Genomic DNA, 18543 nt, shown 5'->3' with positions numbered 1-18543 from the left:
ATTGTGAGAAATGGTTCTCTTAGTTGAGAATTGTTTTCTGTCTGCTGTGTTGTAGGTTCGAGTAGGTGAAGTGGGTGGAAATACTCTGGGATTTTACGATTGCCAGTTCAATGAAGATGGCTCCATGATCATTGCTCACGCTTTCCACGGAGCATTGCACCTTTGGAAGCAGGACGCAGTTAACATGGTAAGAAAAGCTCTTTTAAAGCATTTCTAATCAAATAGCATGACTCCTAAAGAAAACCCTAGCTAAATAGTGTTTTGCTTATAATACTCTACAAAGCACATACTAGAGGCATTTTGAAATGATACCACTTATCTCTGTGGAAACATACTGTTCTTGTACTAGGAATAAACTCATACTTTTCTAAGAAGAGTACAGATTTGTAAAGCGTGGAGTGGTTGAGGCTTAAATGAGTGAATATTTGTGTGGAGCTGGACTCTATAGCTTAATGGTAGTATACTTGCCTAGCATGTGCAAGGCCCTGGGTTGATCACCAGCACCAACAACAACAACAAAAAAAGTTTTTGTATGAAAATCAGAATTTGAGTGTTATATAATTTGATTTTTGTGTTTTGGGGAGGGTATTGAGACAGGGTCTTGATATGTAGTCCAGGCTGGCCTCAAACTTGTGCCTTAGCCTCCCCTGTGCTGGGATTACAGGCATGCACCACCACACCTGGCTTATATTTAAAATTAAATAAATATTTGAAAGAAATAAAATTACTGAGTGAAATGTGACTCATCAGATTCTTAATGTGCACCTGAGGACTTCCTTTATGAAATAAAAATTCATGGATTTGTATAACTTTTAGTTTGTGGGCTTTGTAATAGTGTCACCCATGAGGTTTTGACTTCTCAATTTATGGGGAAATTTTCTCTTTCTCTTGCCTCCTCCACTTGTAGTTGCTCTTTTAAGATTGCTTCCATTATTTAACAAACCAATGAATTGTAAGCTATGACACTATTGAGTTAGGAAATATTTTTAACAATGAATTTTATTTTTGTACCTCACCTGGTCTTTGAGGGTCTTCATAGAAAAAAAGCATCAGATGAATTAGGAGGAGCCCAAGCCAGAAGATAGAATCTCACTGTACTTGTGCTTATCCTTTGACTTCTCAGGTGTTCAGTGTAATTTGTTTTTTAAATGGACCTTATTTTTTAAAGCAGTTTTGGGTATGGAGCAAAACTGAAGAGAAAGTAGAGTTCTTACATTCCTGTGACTTAACACATGCTCAGCCTCCCTCACTATCAATATCTCACACCAGCATGGTGCATCTGTTACAAGCAAGATGATTTTTAAAAACAGATGGGACTTTTACTATGAAACCTGGCTGGTAGTTGAAAAGTGCTTTCTATTGCTCAGAACTTTTTATAAACTCCCATTAGTGCTAACTTTAGAATCTGGTTTTGCATCACAGAAGAAATTTGTACCATTTCTTTGTCACAATATTTTTTTGTTTTTGACCAGAAATAATATAGCTTAGCTTGACTGTATTCATCAGACTTGGCTTTGAATGGCCTGTCAGTTATTTGTACAAATTTCATTTTTCTCTAATAGTTGACTTTGATTATTCAAACAGAGACTGTGGACCAGACACATGTCATTTTCTACACTTTGTTGTCATCTCTTGTTTTATGTGGTTGCCATTGCAAGCGCCTCAGTAGGTGGGCCAGTTAGGTGTGATCCAGTTTTCTGTCCTTCACACCTGTGACTCCTTTTACTTAATGAAGAACGAGAGCATGCTGCCAGTGGCATGGGCCTGTAATTCTGCTACTTGGGAGACTGAGATCGGGATCAAGGTTCAAGGGCAGCCCAGGCAGGAAGTTGAAAAGACTCCATCTCCAAAATAACCAGAACAAAATGGACTGGAGGTATATTTCAAGCGGTGCTTGCTTTGCAAGCACAAAGCCCTGAGTTCAAACCTTAGTCACTCAAAAAAAAAAAGAAAGAAAACTGCAAGGCTTACACTCAGAATCTACTGACTGATTTTATATGGTACTCTTTATTAAATACAGAGTACTTGATATGTGCCAGCATTCTTCCACATAGTTTATGAGTATGAACTCATTTAATCCTCTTTAATGTGCCTGTAAGGTAGCTGCTGTTATTGTGATGCTTGCTTTACAAGAGTTAATTGAAGCATGGAAAGATTAAGTTATGTCTGGCTGCTAGGAGACAGTCAATAAGTGATGAATGGAGAGAAATCTCCCACAGTTACTGTTTCAAAGGGTTCAACATATATTTGAATATTTAAGTTGTGATATGTTGGTTGAAAAACAGATCCTATTATTTTATGATCACATCTTGTATATTTAACTTTGACCTTGCAGAGGTCTTCACTGTTCCATGTTACCAGACATGAGTGCTTGACTTTGAGTGGTGGTAGTTATTTATTTATTTATTTATTCATTTATTTAGCATTACTGGGGTTTGAACTCAGGGCTTCAGGCTTTCTAGGCAGGTGCTCTTACCACTTGAGCCATGCCTCCTGCCCTTTGATTATTTTGATGTATGTTATGAGAACTTTTGTTGCAGAAAGAGTGGACTCCAGAGATTGTCATTTCAGGACACTTTGATGGTGTCCAAGACCTAATGTGGGATCCAGAAGGAGAATTCATTATCACTGTTGGTACTGATCAGACAACTCGCCTTTTTGCTCCATGGAAGAGAAAAGATGAATCACAGGTAAAATGTCTTCCTACTTAAATAATCCACTAAAATAAACTTCTATGAGCACATAAAAAGTAGGGCAGCAAAATGTTTGCCATTAGGAAAAGGCAGATTAAAACCATGATGACATACCACTATACGCCCTCTAGATTGGCTGAAGTGAAAAACACTGACAGTAACAAGTGCTAGTGAGAATGTAGAGTGACTGGAACTTTCATGTATTGCTAGTTAGAATACAAAATGTTCTAGCTACTCAGGAGGACAGTTTGGCATTTTCTTAAAAACTTCAACATCTACTCATTACAATTCAAACAATAATTCAAATGTTAGTTGTCAGAATGAGTTGTTTTAGTTTAATTTGGAGCAATGCCTTTAAACACTTAAAAAAATAAATAAAGGGTTGGGTGTGGTGGCTTGCAGGTGTAATCCTTAATACCCTGGAGGTGCTGATAGGAGGACTTTAGTTTAAGATTGACCCAAGCGGGGGTTGGGGATTTAGCTCAGTGGAAGAGCGCTTGCCTAGCAAGTGCAAGACCCTGAGTTCGGTCCCCAGCACCACCAAAAATAAATAAGTAAAATAAAATGGCGGCATTATTGTTCTATCACACCTCTCATTAAGAACAGCTTAAGAAAACAGTATTTTAAAATTGAAGCATTACATAGATAATATTCCAGGAAAAAAAAAAAAAAAGATTGACCCAAGCAAAAACATGAGATTCTGCTTGAAAAATAAACTTCCTAACTGTATTCTGCCAGGCCTTCTTTCTTCTACCCAGGTCTGCTCATCACTCCTCTCAGTTATGCTGGGAGCTGGTATCTCATACCATAATCCTAGCTTCTTTGAGAGGCTGAGATCAGGAGGCTCGAGGTTTGAGACCAGCCAGTACAAATAGTTCTAGAGACCACCGCTCCAAAATAACCAGAGCAAAATGGATTAGAGGTGTGGCTCAAGTGGCAGAGTACCTGTTCTGCAAACTTGAAGCCCTGGGTTCAAACATGAGTCCCACCAAAAAAAAGAAAAGAAACAAAAAAAAACTGGGGGTGTGGCTCAGGTGGTAGAATGCTTGCCTAGCAAGCCAAAGCCCTGAGTTCAAACTCCAGTACCACAAAAAAAAAAAAAAAAAAAATTCAAGGACTGCACCTTCAGTCTAACTCAAGCAGTAGAGTACCTGCTTTGTGTGTGAATCACTGAGTTCAAACCCCACTCCCCCTCAAAAAAATTCCAACTAATTTGTAATATTTTTCTATGGCTCTTGTTGATTCATTACCAATACTGCTCAGTTGCTTATTCATGGATGGATTTGGTCCATGGTCATAGTTCCATGGTATAATACATAAATTTGCATCTGGTATTTTGCTTGTATAAATAAATTTTTTTTAATGTACAAAAAAAAAAAAATTGGGGGATGGAAGTGTGGTTCAAGTGTAGAGCACCTACCTAGCAAACATAAACCCCTGAGTTCAAACCCCAGAACCACAAAAAAAAAAAATGGTTTTGAATCATATGGTCATTTTTGCTTGTCATATTTTAATTCCCAGGTAACTTGGCATGAAATTGCAAGGCCTCAGATACATGGCTATGACCTGAAGTGTTTGACAATGATTAGTCGGTTTCAGTTTGTATCTGGAGCAGATGAAAAAGTTCTTCGAGTTTTCTCTGCACCTCGGAATTTTGTGGAAAATTTTTGTGCCATTTCAGGGCAATCACTGAATCATGTGCTTTGTGGTGTAAGTATTTTTCTAAATGTCTTACTTAACTCTAGTCACTTTGTTTTAAAATTCTTGCTTCAGGTGGTAAATGAAGTATAAGGATAGAAAAGAAGGCATACTATTATTATTGGTTTGATAAACTTTTGTTTACATTGAGGCGTGTGATTACTTTAATATTAAACCAAGAAATTTTATTTATTAAATGAGCTCAAAACACCAAAGCAGCACGGCCATGTTTATTTAAGATGTGGCTGTATCTTGACTTGTCACCGTGCTAGGCATCTATGACAAACCATAAGAGACAGGTCCTATTTTCAAGGAGATTATCATCTCTCTGTAGGATGGGGCTCTGGGGCAGTGAACTAATGAAACAAGACCACTTAACTGCTAAGTCTCATGGTACTAAAGTTTCATAGAAGGGAGAATGGAAACACATTTAATGGGACTTCATTTGGATTATGTAAGAGTAAATTTTTATTTTTGTTTGTTTATACCCATTTTCCACAAAAGATTTGCGATACTTATAAAAATACGCAGATTATACAAATTATAAAGTAATTTTGAAGGAAGGGAAATGATGCAGATAGTTATGGTACATAGAAGTTCATGTTATATCATCTTTTACTTAGAGTTAGTTGGGTCATACATTTGGTTCTAAGATCAGAAAGAATAAATGGACTTTGAATTGGCAGAAGGAAGGAGAAAGAGTGAGCTCGAAAGGTATCCAGAGCCATTGCAGTGTATGTTAAACGCTAGGGAAATGGACAGGTGAGGAAAAGTCAAATGGTGGAGGATTGTGGGAGGCAGGCATAGTTGAGACTCTGAGGGTGCTATTAGAAGTCCCTACACAAGACTGTGATGAAAAGCATTTTGGAACAAGGAGAGTTATCTGAGAGTCCAGAGACTAACGACAGAGGAAACCAGCACTAGTTTGGGAAAGACTGGAGAGGAGAGTGAGAGTCACTTGAAGTACCAGCTACATTTCCTGAAGTATTCTCAACTACTCATGCTCCACTCTTCCTTAGTTACATGAAGACAATTTGATTCTGTTCTGCTTGTTTCTAATGACTGACCATGGGAATGAGAGCCAAAGGAGGTCTTGATTGTGGTCATTATATAGATCTTAGCCCTTGGGGGTATAGGGAAGTTATTTTCAAGATCTCTTCAGTTCTAGGGATTGGAACAGAGTTTCATAGGATTCCATGAAAGGCTTAGTCCCCGGGATACCTCAGTTCTGTATCCTAAAATACAGGAATCCTAGAGATTGGAATGTCTCTTGCTCTCTTTCTCATTTTATGTCCATACGAAGTATTGGGAAAGTGATACGGGAATGCTTCTTATTGTTCTTTTCCATGCTATGTTATTTTGGTAGGGGGATTCTAAGATAAAGCACGTGGTTACTTGTATCCTATGTAGCCATTCTTGGTCGTTTGCTGGTTTAAATTCATGTTGCTCATTTTTGTGTATAGTCTAGCCCCCCCCCCCTTTTTTTTCTGGCAGTACTGGGATTTGAACTCAGGTCCTTATACTTACTAGGCTCTACCACTTGAGCCATTCCTCCAGCCCCTCTTTTTTTTGCTCTGATTATTTTTGAGATAGTCTTGCTTTTTGTTTTGTTGACACTGGGGTTTCAACTCAGGGCTTCGTGCTTGCTAGACAGTCACTCCTACCACTTGAGCCACTCTGCCAGCCCAAGATAGTCTTGCTTTTTGTTTAGACTGGCCTGGACCATGATCCTTCTATTTTTTGCTTTTTACAGTAGCTGGGATAACAGGCGTGTGCCACCATGTCCAACTTTTTCCTGTTGAGATGGGGTCTTATGAACTTTTTTTTGCCCTAGCTGGCCTAGAACCTCAATCCTTCTAATCTCAGGTGCTCAAGAAGCTAGGATTACAGGTATGAGTCACTGACACCAAGCTCTAGCCCCTGTTTTTGTTTTTCTTTTAAATCATTTTGTTGTTTATTTGGGTTTTTTGAGACAGGGTCTTACTATGTAGCCTAGGTGGGCCTTGAATTTGCAATCCTCCTGGCTCAGTTTCCTGAGTGCTGGGATTATATCCATGTACCACCATTCCTGGCAAAGCTCCTGTATTAAAGTTTAAATTGTACTAAACACTCTTAGCATATGTGCCAATCTTTAGATGGTTAGCATATGGTTTCACATATAATTGCCTTAAATTGTAGGATCTAAGCAGAGTATTGTCTCATCAGATAGCACCAAGTTTTAAAACATAGTTTTCAGTTATTTAAATATGTTTAATGTAAGTAATGTTTTGCAGGAAGCATCTGTATTTACATGACCATCATCAAGGACGTGCCTATGAAAATAGAAGGCTCCAGGCCTTCTCTTTTCAGCCTATTGCATTTCTTGTTAGATCGCAAAATCCATTGAACTTTTGGGGTTTGATGAATTTATGGATTAGAGGATGCCTGATTTAATGAATTGGGTGGGATCGAAGGTTAGGGCCCATCTGTTGGAGATTGGTTGCTCAGCATTGCGTCTGTTGGTTCATGAAGTAGAAGAATGGGCAGATATTCACATGAGGTAGTCTAGAAACTGCCTCTCGGAATTTTGGTGCACATGTGTGTGGGAGTACTGAGTGCACTTGCTAGGCAGGCACTCAGCCACATGAGCTATAACCCTGCTTTTTTTTGCTTCAGTTGTTTTTCAGGTAGGGTCTCATGTTTTTGGCCCAAGGCCAGCCTGGGACCATCATCCTCTTACCTATGGCCTCCAGGTAGCTAGGATCACAGGCACATGCCACCACTGCCCTGCTTACTGATTGAGATGGGGTCTCATTAACTTTTTGCCTGGGTTGGCCTTGGACCTCAGTCCTCTCATCTCTGTTTCCAGAGTAGTTGGGATTACAGGTGTGAGCCACTGCCCCCAGTCTGCTTCTCAGTATTTATAAGCATGACTTTTTATACTGCCTGTGGTAACATAACTGTTTAAAACTTACATGTCATATTTTTTATTCTAGCAAGGCAGTGATCTTCCAGAAGGAGCTACTGTCCCTGCGTTGGGACTATCAAATAAAGCTGTCTTTCAGGGTAAGGCTTTGATCTCCAAAATTATTGAACCCATAGTGGTACTTTAAACTTAGTTACACACTTAGTTAAACTTAGAACACACCTAATGTTCATTACAGCTAATTTTTTTAAATTACAATACATACATCAAATACTTTGTGATAAATACTGTGTGTACAATGTAGACCACTGAATTAGGTGCAGCTTTCACGACTTGGTTTACAGAGCAGTGCAATCACAGATGTGAATGTGGACAACTTGAGAAATCTGTTGTGTAGTTTAAAAAGTTTGTGAACTGTTAGGTCAGAAAATGGAAGGAATCTTTATGGACTTGTTTAATCTTCCAGGAGCTTGTTTGGAAAATGCTGAAGTAGTAAAAATCTTTTGTCTTTGGAATCACATGGACTCAGTTTTGAAATACCTCTCTTTGAGGTACTGCTGCTTTCTTATGGGTAGACTTATATTGAGACACTGTAAGAGACATGGAGATAGTGACTCCCTTCATGGTGTTGGTGTGTTTCTTTAAACTAGGAGATATAGCTTCTCAGCTTTCTGATGAAGAGGAGCTGCTGACTCCTACTGGTTTTGAGTATCACCAGGTGGCCTTTCAACCGTCCCTACTTACTGGTAAGAAATGACAAAAAATGATTTAATAAAATCGCTAGTACAGTATGGTATCTGTTTCTGATGACCTAAGTAAGTGCTTTTGTATCTGGCTAAAAGTAGAAAAAATAATTGCAGTACTATTAATTTATTATAGAACCTCCCACTGAGGATCATCTTCTGCAGAACACTTTGTGGCCTGAAGTTCAAAAACTGTGAGTTCAACTGGGTTCTTTGATCTGACATAACTTGAGGTTTTATTTCCCCTACAACTTGATTTTTTCCTTTGCCTCCCTTCTACATACTTTTTCCTTCTGCTCAATAAACTTTGAATGGTTCTTCAAAGAGGTGAGAATCAAACTTCACATTGGTTTTTATATTACTATTTATTATACTTACCAGGTTTGTTGTCTCAGTTTCTAAATAAGAGAAGCATGACATTAATACATGTTTTTACTTTTTAAAAATGACCTAAGCTTTATTATTCCTCTGGTCCTTTTTGTCTTTGATGATTCCTATCAACATCTTTCCAATGTTTGTTGGACTGACTGGTTTGGGGTGGAAGGTGGAAACTTGAATATTAATCTACTTGTTTGAATGAGTTGTGTCTCTGTCTCCCTGGTTTTTTCCCAAATATTTGCTTAACAAAAATGTGCTGTTCTTCAGAAGCATTGCATGCTCACTGGAGAGGTTGATGTTATTCTTTTTACTTTTAAATTTTTTGCAGCATGAGAATAGGTTCATTTACTAATACAGTGGTTGTATATTTTCTTTTTAAATTTTAGATATGGACATGGTTATGAAATATTTTGTGTTACTTGTAACAATTCAAAGACTCTGCTTGCTTCAGCTTGCAAGGTAGGGAGTTTCACTTTTGCTTCTACCTAGTTACAGGTTACTTGGGTCACCAGGCTCCTGCAAGTTTGATAGAGATATAGACAGAACTCTACATGAAAAACCAACTGGCAACTGCTTTTCCTGAAACTTATTTTCTCAAGTTCTCTTTCATCTATATCCCTCAAAGGCTTGCAGTTGCATTTTAAGTCTATATTAGCCATACATTTTTGTTCTTAAATACAGATAACCCTTGACCAATGTAAGGGTCGGAATGCTGACCCCTGCTAACAGTGAAAAATATGCATGTAACTTCTTTTCCTTTCTTTTTTTGACCATGCTGGGTATCGAACCCAGGGCCTCATGCATACTAGGCAAGTGCTCTACCACTGAGCTACAACCCCAGCCCTACACATATAACTTTTGACTTCTTACAATAGCAACAAGAGGTGACTATGAAGTTATTGTGTTAGTACAATAATTATGTAATAGACTTACATATATTTTATGATATTAGATGATAAAATATTATCTTCACATGTTTTATGCATTCATTACATAACTTTAAGTTTTATTGATATTTCTAGGCTGTGTGGTTCATCAAATATTGTTCATCCTTGCACGTTTTCAAATTGTTGAAAATCTCCAAAATAATCTTTGTAAGTGGACCCATGTGGTTCAAACCTGTGTTAGTCAAGAGTCAGTTGTATTTCCTTCTGTTACAGGGATTGGTGAGAAGAACAAATGACTTTTCTAATGAGCAGCTAATTTGTTTTTAGCTTAGAGCGCTGTCAGTCATGTAATTGATTATTTTTCCCTTTTCAAGTTGGCTTTTTTGTTTTTCTGGTAGTTTTATGGTTTGAACTCAGGTTCTTGTGCTCGCTAGGCAAGTGTTCTGTGCTCTATCACTTGAACCATGCCTCCAGCCCTTTTTGCTTTAGTGTTTAGTTTTGTGTTTCCCACAGTAGGGTCTCTTGGTTTTTTTGCTTGGGACTGGCCTTGGACTGAGATCCTCTTGTGTAGCTAGGATTATAGGCATGTGCCACCAGACCTGGCTTCTTTTTTTAAGATAAACTTTTTTTTTTTTGCCCGGCCTGGCCTCCCAACTCTGCTTTTTTGTTTGTTTGTTTTTGAGGCAGGGTTTTGCTATGTAGTCCAGGCTGACCTCAAACTCAAGATTCTCCTGCAGCAGCTTCCTCAATGCTAGGATTGCAGGGATGTGCCACCATGCCTAGTTCCATATTTCTTTTAGAGTACCATGTTTAGCAGCTTTATTTAGGTGTCATAACATACTATTAATTGCATGTTTAATATGAATAATTTGATAATTTTTGAAATATGTGTATCCTGTAAAATCACCACCACATCAAGATAATGACCATATCCATCAACTCCCCAAATTTTCTATCTTGGCATAGAAAATTCCTCTTTCCTGCTTTCTCCTGCCCCTCTTGCCTGAATCCCTAGGAAACCACTGATCTTTAATTATAATTGAATAGTTTGCATTTTCTAAAGTATGCATTCTTGTTTTTTAAAGGGGGCTTCTGACCTCTTTCATTATCATTGTTTGAGATTCATCTATGAAGTTGCATGTATCAGTGGTTCCTCCTTTCTTATTTCTGAGTTGTTTGCTGTATAGATATGCCACAATTCATTAATCCATTTACTTCTTATGGACATTTGGGTTGTTTGCCAGGTTTTGGCTTTTACCAATAAAGTAGTTAGGAATACGTGTGTACAAGTTTTTACATGGATATGTGCTTTCATTTTTCTTGAGTACATACCTAAAAGTGGAATTTGGGTGTCAGATACATTTTTAAAATTTTAAGATGCTACCAAGCTATTTTCCAGAGTAGTTATACATTTTATAGTCCTAGCAGCAGTATGTTAGGTTTCCAATTGCTCTGGCCCTTTACTGGCACTTGGTGTGGTACGTCTTTTTAACCTTATCCATCTTAGCAGGTGTGTAATAGTTTTCTCTGATGACTAATGATCTTGATCATCTTTTCATGTGCTAATTTCCACCCATATGTCTTCTTTGATAAAATAACCTGTTTAAATCCTTATTTTCTTATTACTGAGTTTTTATATATACAGGATACAACTTTATCAATCAGAGATAAATCCAAGTTTTCCCAGTAGTTTGTATTTTTATTTTCCTAACAGAAACATTCAAAGGACAAAAGTTTTGTGATTTGGTAAAGTTCACATTGTTTTTTGTTTTTTCTGTATTGGGTTGTACCTTTCATGTTGTACTTAAGAAATAGTATTTGTTAGCTTTTGCGTTGCTGTGACCAAAATACCTGCAAGAATACCTTAAAGGAAGAGAAAGATTTATTTTAGCACACTGTTTTAGAGAATTCAGCCCATCATGACAGGGAGGCCATGACAGAGCCACGCAATTTATATTATGGCAGCCAGAAACCAAAGCGAGAGGAGGGGTCTGGGACCCAGAGTAACTCTCAAAGGCCCTAGTGACCTACCTCCTCCAGCTAGGCCTTCCTCCCAAGGTTTCCACAACCAGCTGGGACCTAAACTTTCGGCCTATAAGACTCTTGGGGACATTTCATTTTTAAACCATAACAGTCTGTCCCTGACTCCCAAAGGCTCCCGGCCATCTCATAATGCAAAATGCACTTAATTCATCTCCAGAGTCTTAACCCTTCCACCATTGTTCAAAAGTTCAAAATCAGAGTCTCGTCAGAGATTCAAGGCAAACTCTTATCTGTGATTCCCTATAAAATCAAAAAGAAAGTTACATACTTCTAAGGTACAGTGGCACAGAGTAAACATTTTCAATCCAAAAGGGAAAAATAGGAGAATTGCAAGTAAGACTGAAATCCAGCAGGGCCAAGTATTAAATCCTCCAGCTCTATGTCTGGCATCTTGGGCACAGTGTGGGAATATGATCTGAGCTCCAAAGGGCCTGGGTATCTGCCATTTGTAGCCCACATGATCTCTTTTGGGCTGGCTCCACTACATTGCCTGTGGCTTTCCTCATCATACATTCCACATTCTTGGCATCTCCAGCATCCTGAGGACTCTATTACAGCTTAGGTTTCATCGTCACAGCTTCATTATCACCCTCTCAGGCTGCCTTCAGGGATCCTAACCCTACCACATACCCCCAAGTCCTGCCTTTGAAATCTTGTAGGAAGCCTCCATTACTCTGTTAACTTGCATTCTGCACACCTGCAAAACCAGCATCTCGTGGATGGTGCCAAGGTCTGCTGCCAGCTGAAGCAGTATCTGGTTTCCGTTGGACCATGGCTGCTGCAGCTTCTGAAAGCCTGGGTGGCTGAACTTGGGAATACACTTCCCTAGGCAGCCATATCTCTGCAGCTATCTCTTCTCAAGGGAAAGTCTTTCAAATAAGTTTACCCTCTCATATCCTTTGGCCTGCCTTGTGTGGGATCTGGTCAGTTCCTGAGATGTTTTCAAGGCACCTTTCCTACTGTCCCTGTGCAAAGTGTCTGGCTTCTTTTTAGTGGTGCTAATCTCTTTAATGACTACACCCTCCTTGTCCACAACTTTCATATCCTTTCTTGGCCAGACTGCGTGTTTTCAAATTCTTTTGCTCTCCTTTTTGCTCTAATTCTCAATATAAACCTAACTAAAATATCCATGCCACAGCCCAAATGCTATGCTGTCTTGAAATTTCCTCTACCCAATTAAATTGTCTTTTACTGTTAAGTTATGCCTCATGTAAAAATCTCAAGTCATGGACCAAATGTAGACAGGTTCTTTGCCAGAATGTAACATGAATGGCCTCTATTCTAATTCCTGATAAGAGTCCTCATTTCCACCTGAAACCTTATGAGCGTGGCCCTCACTATCTGCATTCCTATCTGTATTCCTATCTTCTGAGCTCCCACAAGAATTTCCCTTTAAGCTCTGCTTACAGCTTCCTAGTGCTTCTCTAGCCTGTGTCTCCTAACTTTTCTAATGTCCTCCCACAAACCAGTTCCAATGACATAAGAACCACACGGTTAGGTTTAATCTTAGCAAAGACCCCACTTCTCTGGTAACAATTTTGTGTGTTGGTTACTTTTGCTGTTACCAAAATACCTGACAGACACAAAGGAGGAGAGATTTATTTTAGCTATGGTTTCAGAGAATTCAGTCCATCATATTGGGAAGGGTGTGGCAGAGCAAAACAATTCATATCATGATGGCCAAGGACTGGGGACCCATTACCTTCAAAGGCAAGTCTGTAGTTACCTACTTCCTCTAGCAAGGCCCTAAAAAGTTTCCCTAACTTCCCAAAATAGCACCACCAGTGGGAACCAAGTCCTTCAAAACCTAGGCCTATCAGGGACATTTTCATATTCAAACTGTAACAGAAATCTTTTAACTCTGGGTCAGAAAGATTTTCTGTAACATTGTGTTCTAGAAGTTTTATATATTTTTTTAATTTTACATTTTTTTTAAATGGTGCTGTGCCTAGGAAGGCCTGAAGGTCTACGTTTGTCAATTCTTTTGGATGTCACACAATTTATTTTTTATTTTAGTTATCTGGTACTGGGGTTTGAACTTAGGGCTTTGCACTCTACTGCTTGAGCCATGCCTCCAGCCCTAAAATTTTACACTTTAAGTCTATAAAACACTTAAAGTTGATTCTTGTATTTGATGTTAAGTACAAGTTAAAGTTGATTTTCTGTTATGTGGATGTTTAACCATCATTTATTGAACAGACTATTGTCACTGTACATTCTTTAGCCCCTGTCAAAAGTCAACTAGTTGTCCATACATGTGTGGGTCTATTTCTAGGCTTTGATCTGTCCACTGATCTGTTTTGGTATGATGCCATACCATACTGTAATACAGGTCTGCTGGTTGTAGGGTTTTTTTTAGCTTTGCTTTTCTGAAAAAGTCTGTTTTTCCTTCATTTAAAAAAAATACTAGTGGTGGATTAAGAGTTAATCTTTCTTTTCAGTACATTAAATATGTTGCTTCTCTCTCTCTCTCTCTCCCCGTCTGTAGTACTGGGGCTTGAACTCAGGGTCTTATGCTTGCTAGGCAGGCACTCTACAACTTGAGCCACTCTTTTTTAGTGTTGGGAATTTTCAACATAGGGTCTCTTGAACTATTTGCCTGGGTTGCCTTCCAAACTGAATCCTCCTGATCTCTGGCTCCCAAGTTGCTAGAATTACAGGTGTGAGCCACCAGTTTACAGGCTGCTTCATTTTCTTGTGACTTGCATTATTTTTGAAGAGAAGTCTGCTATAACTTTTCTTTGTTCTTTTGCAGTGGGATTGTTTCCCTCCAGCTGCTTTTATGATTTTATAATTATTGCTAGTTTTAAACCATTTGATTATTGCAGTTATAATTTTCTTGTTTCTTGTGCTTAGGGTTTCTTAAACTTATTTGATCAAAAGCTTGCTATTTTCATCAAATATAGGAAATTTTCACCCATTATCTTTTCATGAATATTTCTTCTCATCATTTTGGAAATTCCAGTTATTTTTGGCTGTTGAAGTTCAATAATGCTTGGTTTTTTTTTTTTCTTTTCTCTCTCTCTCTCTCTCTGTGATTCATTTTGACTCTCAAGGATCAGTGTTATTTGTTGCCAGATATCTATTATTTTGAAATGCTAATGTTTCGTGTATTTTGTCAAACATTTTAATTTTTCCATACAAGAGTAATCTGTTCCCTGCTACTCTGTATTCACCAGGAGAAGGAGTCTCTAAACTATTAATTACACAATTAATGTACACATGTATTTTTCTTATAAAAAGTTAGAACATTATGATTATAGCATGGGTTCCTGATGGTTCATCTTTTCTAATCTCATGTTTCTCTACCCCATCCCAGATATTAGCCTTTGTTCCTATATGTTACCTCCTAAGAATTTTTTGGTTTATAGGAGTTTTTGACTTTTAAGAGTTTGTTTTTGTTTCATTTAAACAGATATATAAAATATATACATATATTATTTTTGTAAATGTTTTCTTTTTGGTTAATTTCTCCTTAAATAGTTTCATTATTTTATCTCTGTTCTATAGGCAGCTAAGAAAGAGCATGCAGCTATCATTCTTTGGAATACTACATCTTGGAAACAGGTGCAGAATTTAGTTTTCCACAGTCTGACTGTCACGCAGATGGCCTTCTCACCTAATGACAAGTTCTTACTAGCTGTTTCCAGAGATCGAACCTGGTCATTGTGGAAAAGGCAGGATACAATCTCACCTGAATTTGGTAAAACAGGTTTTTTTTTTTTGGTGGTACCTAGGGTGGAACTCAGGGACTCATACTTGCTAGGCAGGCATTCTACCACTTGTGCCACTCCCTCAGCCATTTGTGTGTGTGTGTGTGTGTGTGTGTGTGTGTGTGTGTGTGTGTTAGGGGTTTTTTTATGGTATTTTTTTTTTAAAGTCTTGCTCTTTTGTCTGGGCTGGCCTCAAACCCTGATCCTCCTGGTCTCTGCCTCTTAAGTAGCTAGAATTATAGGCATGAGCCACTGGTGCCCTGTGGTAAAACAGATTTTGATTGGGAAGATTAGTAGTGAAACAGTTATGTCCATTTTATTCATATTATTTAGCTGTTGGGTTAAAAGAAATAGAAAGGTAATAGAGTGAAGACAGAGCCTCATGGCTGTGAAGCCTGTCACAGTTCTTGGATAACTGAGGATAATGATACAGGTGATCTTTGAGTTACTTTACCTTGTGGTTTGGTAGTCAGAATGGCATGTTTTCAGACCTCTCAGTTATGTAGACTGTAGGTAGAAAGTTAAATTTTGTAAATGATTACAGAGTGCTACTATAAAAACCAAATGAATGACATATTCTGAGCTAGGATTTTCTGGGAGTGTAAAAAAGAAAACTTGTAATTGTGTGGGTTCCTCCTTCTCTCTGAACTATTTTATAAATATGACACTTACAGGACCACTATCTTTAGCCTTTTTCTATCCTCCCCTATTTTATTGGGAAGGGCTTGTTAGGCATCTGCCCTTAAAAGAAAAGAGTGAAAGCTTTGTGTTGTTGCATCAGTGTCCTACTCTTATTTCTCCAGTTACTTTTAGTAGCTAAGTTCTAGAGAACATTTAAAGTGTAATTGTGTTAAGCCTGTTTTTATTTTCCATTGATACGACTTGCATACAATTTGATCTTGTGATATTTCTTGTCTTTTGACTTCTCATATTTCAGAAACACCAAAGAACTGTAAAACATGCTCAGGAGTATGTGTTAGAGTGAAGTCTGGTTGGTTTTGGAGGCACTGGAGTTTGAACTCAGGCCTCGTGCTTGCTACTCAGGCGCTCTACCACTTGAGCCTGCCATCAACTAAAGTATGTGTCAGAATACACTACAGACAGACCCTGAGTTAAGATGGTTTAACTTAAGGTGTTTCAACTTTCCAGTGGTACAAAAGTGATATTTATTTGGTAAAAACTGTACTTCAGATTTTGAATTTTGATTTTTTCTCTGTCTAGCCATATGGAGTACATTGAAACAACCAGTACTCCGCATTGCATTATTATAGTGTTTGGCATGTTGGGTGTATTAAATACATTTTTGACTTAATAGTGTTTTTAATTTTTGCTGGCTTTGTCTGGGCATAACACCATTGTAAGTTGAGGAACATCTGTGTTTTATTTTGCATCACTAGTGATTTCCTAACATGCAGCATTTATTTTTTAAGAGTTAAAGTGCTATTAATAGCATATGTATTAATTTGTTGTATCTTTATGGATTATGTATTATTAAGCTTACTTCCCCTCTCTCCTTATAAGCAATTACATGCTATAGATTTAGCCAATATAAGGACTAGAAGATGCCTTATATTTAAATCTTAAAAGGAAAATATTTTCTTAAGTTACTTCCTTCCTTTCTTCCCTTCCTTCTCTTCTTTCTCCTCTCTCTTTCCCTATCTTCCTTTCTTCCTCTCTCCTTTCCTTTGTGTCTTTTGCTTTAGGCTTCTTTTCTTGACTATCTGGAAGCTGTTTGTTATCAGTCACTACAGAGTGACTAGTCAATATAAAAGCATCCCCTACTAGAAAAATAGCTATGAGTTCACAGGTTTCTGTGAGAGGTCAGTTGGCTGGCCTTAATCTATTGCAAAAGTGAGCATATATAAATCGATTCTTGAGTTGCATAATGTGTTTGGCACTTAAACAGAACTTTCTAACAGACAAAAGAAGCAGTTTGCTTTGCTTTGTGACTAGTGTGTACATATTGTTTTTCAGATCCAATTTTCAGTCTCTTTGCCTTCACTAACAAAATCACTTCTGTGCATAGTAGAATTATTTGGTCTTGTGATTGGAGTCCTGATAGCAAGTATTTCTTCACTGGAAGTCGAGACAAAAAGGTACTTTTTTAAACAACTTAATATTTTTTCAGCAAAAAAACCCAAAATCAGTTCTGAACTCCCTTCTTTGTTTTTTATATATGCACTTTTGCATATATATATTACATATTTTTCGTATATATTATGAAAATATATATAATCTATAACATATCTATTAAAAGGCTTTTCTTACTACAAACATATTTCTCTGAAATACTAAAAATGAAAACAGAAGACTTTTCAGACACATAACCTTCATCAAATAGCCCCAGTGGAAGAAAAGTTGTTCAGTGAAATGAATCAAGACCAAGAAATGAGGAGGGCAAGGGGAGAAGACAGGGTAGAAGAAGAAAAAGAATTTCTGTTTTTCTGATTCATACTTTCATGAACCTAAGCATTTTTCTATAATGAATGATTAATACTTTTTTATTCAATAATAGAAGACAGATGGAGTATGACCCAAGCTTAAAGAAGTCAAAACAAAGTTTGGTTTTGAACAAAGTCATGACCTTCATCCTTGTTCCTATGAGAAGTTTTCACAGGTCCCTGTTCTTTCCTCTGTGTCATACCCTAAAATGTCCTCACGTTTTTCTGTAGGTCCTATAGATCAGTGTTTAAAAGGCACCTTAGTATTTCTTTTCCTCTCTTTGCCCTTTCTATTCATAGACATGGTACAGATTGCTGAAGCGGAGAGCTGTTAGGGTATGGTTGAACACCAGTGCCATCCTCGCAAGCATCTTTCTCTCAAACCATCACTTTTGTTTACTTGCCTATTCATTTCTTTCCTGGCCTTGATTTTCCTATGCTGTGCTGGATGCTAAGAGAGTGGGACTGCTTCTGCCCTCCACAGCCACACCCAGTAAAGGGTAGCCTAGCCACAGCTCTTGGGATATGTCAAGGCTGACATAGGCCAAGCAGCCTTGGCTGTACATTCCCAGAAACAAATGTGTTGCTTGCTCAGAGCCTTCTGCTCAGAATCCTTCTTTGGTTTGCATTTTACAATTGACCATTTTACTTCCCTTTCCTTTGTTTTGTGAACAGTCACATACCCTGAGGCATGAGCTTCTGGGGTGGCCTCATGTCTCATTTGGGCATAGAGCATGAGGCTTTCCTGATAGCTGAGTTGGTTCCCTGATCAGTGGGCCATGTAGACTTGGTTGGTCTCTATAAATTTTGTGGTGCCTCCTCAGGAGGTATATATGCCCCTCAGTGAGGACATGTCTGATGGAATTCTACTGGATCACACCGGTTTGTGTGTGTATAGAGCATTGAAACACTACAGTTCTGAAGTGTCATAAATAGCTGTAAGTGCTGTGGTTTTAAAAATAATCAGAGAAAATATTTTTCATAATCTATGTCAGTAGAACTCTGCTACATTGCTTGAAATGTTGTAAAAAGAGAGCTTTAC

General features: G+C 38.0%; 1 protein-coding gene and 1 non-coding gene across 4 annotated transcripts in view; one reads left to right on the top strand and one right to left on the bottom strand.

Annotated features, from left to right (window-relative positions):
- Elp2 (elongator acetyltransferase complex subunit 2) overlaps positions 1-18543 on the top strand; it is a 41933-nt gene that overhangs the window by 18082 nt on the left and 5308 nt on the right. For 2 of the 3 annotated variants that reach the window (XR_012447061.1, XM_020174759.2), the window contains exons 11-19: positions 56-187; positions 2541-2690; positions 4215-4403; positions 7367-7436; positions 7947-8042; positions 8176-8233; positions 8804-8876; positions 14858-15050; positions 17035-17156. Coding sequence is in view for 2 of the 3 variants with exons in the window: in XM_020174759.2 (XP_020030348.2) it covers positions 56-187; positions 2541-2690; positions 4215-4403; positions 7367-7436; positions 7947-8042; positions 8176-8233; positions 8804-8876; positions 14858-15050; positions 17035-17156 (1083 nt within the window). In the remaining variant the exon portion in view is untranslated. The other variant, XM_074069993.1, reaches the window with a different exon arrangement.
- On the bottom strand, positions 9185-9260 carry Trnat-agu (transfer RNA threonine (anticodon AGU)). Its single transcript has one exon. It is a non-coding gene; the product is annotated as a tRNA-Thr (tRNA).

The sequence above is a fragment of the Castor canadensis genome, chromosome 4 (genome assembly GCF_047511655.1).
Source record: "Castor canadensis chromosome 4, mCasCan1.hap1v2, whole genome shotgun sequence".
Taxonomy (NCBI): Eukaryota; Metazoa; Chordata; class Mammalia; order Rodentia; family Castoridae; genus Castor; species Castor canadensis.
This window is presented reverse-complemented; position numbering and strand designations above follow the sequence as displayed.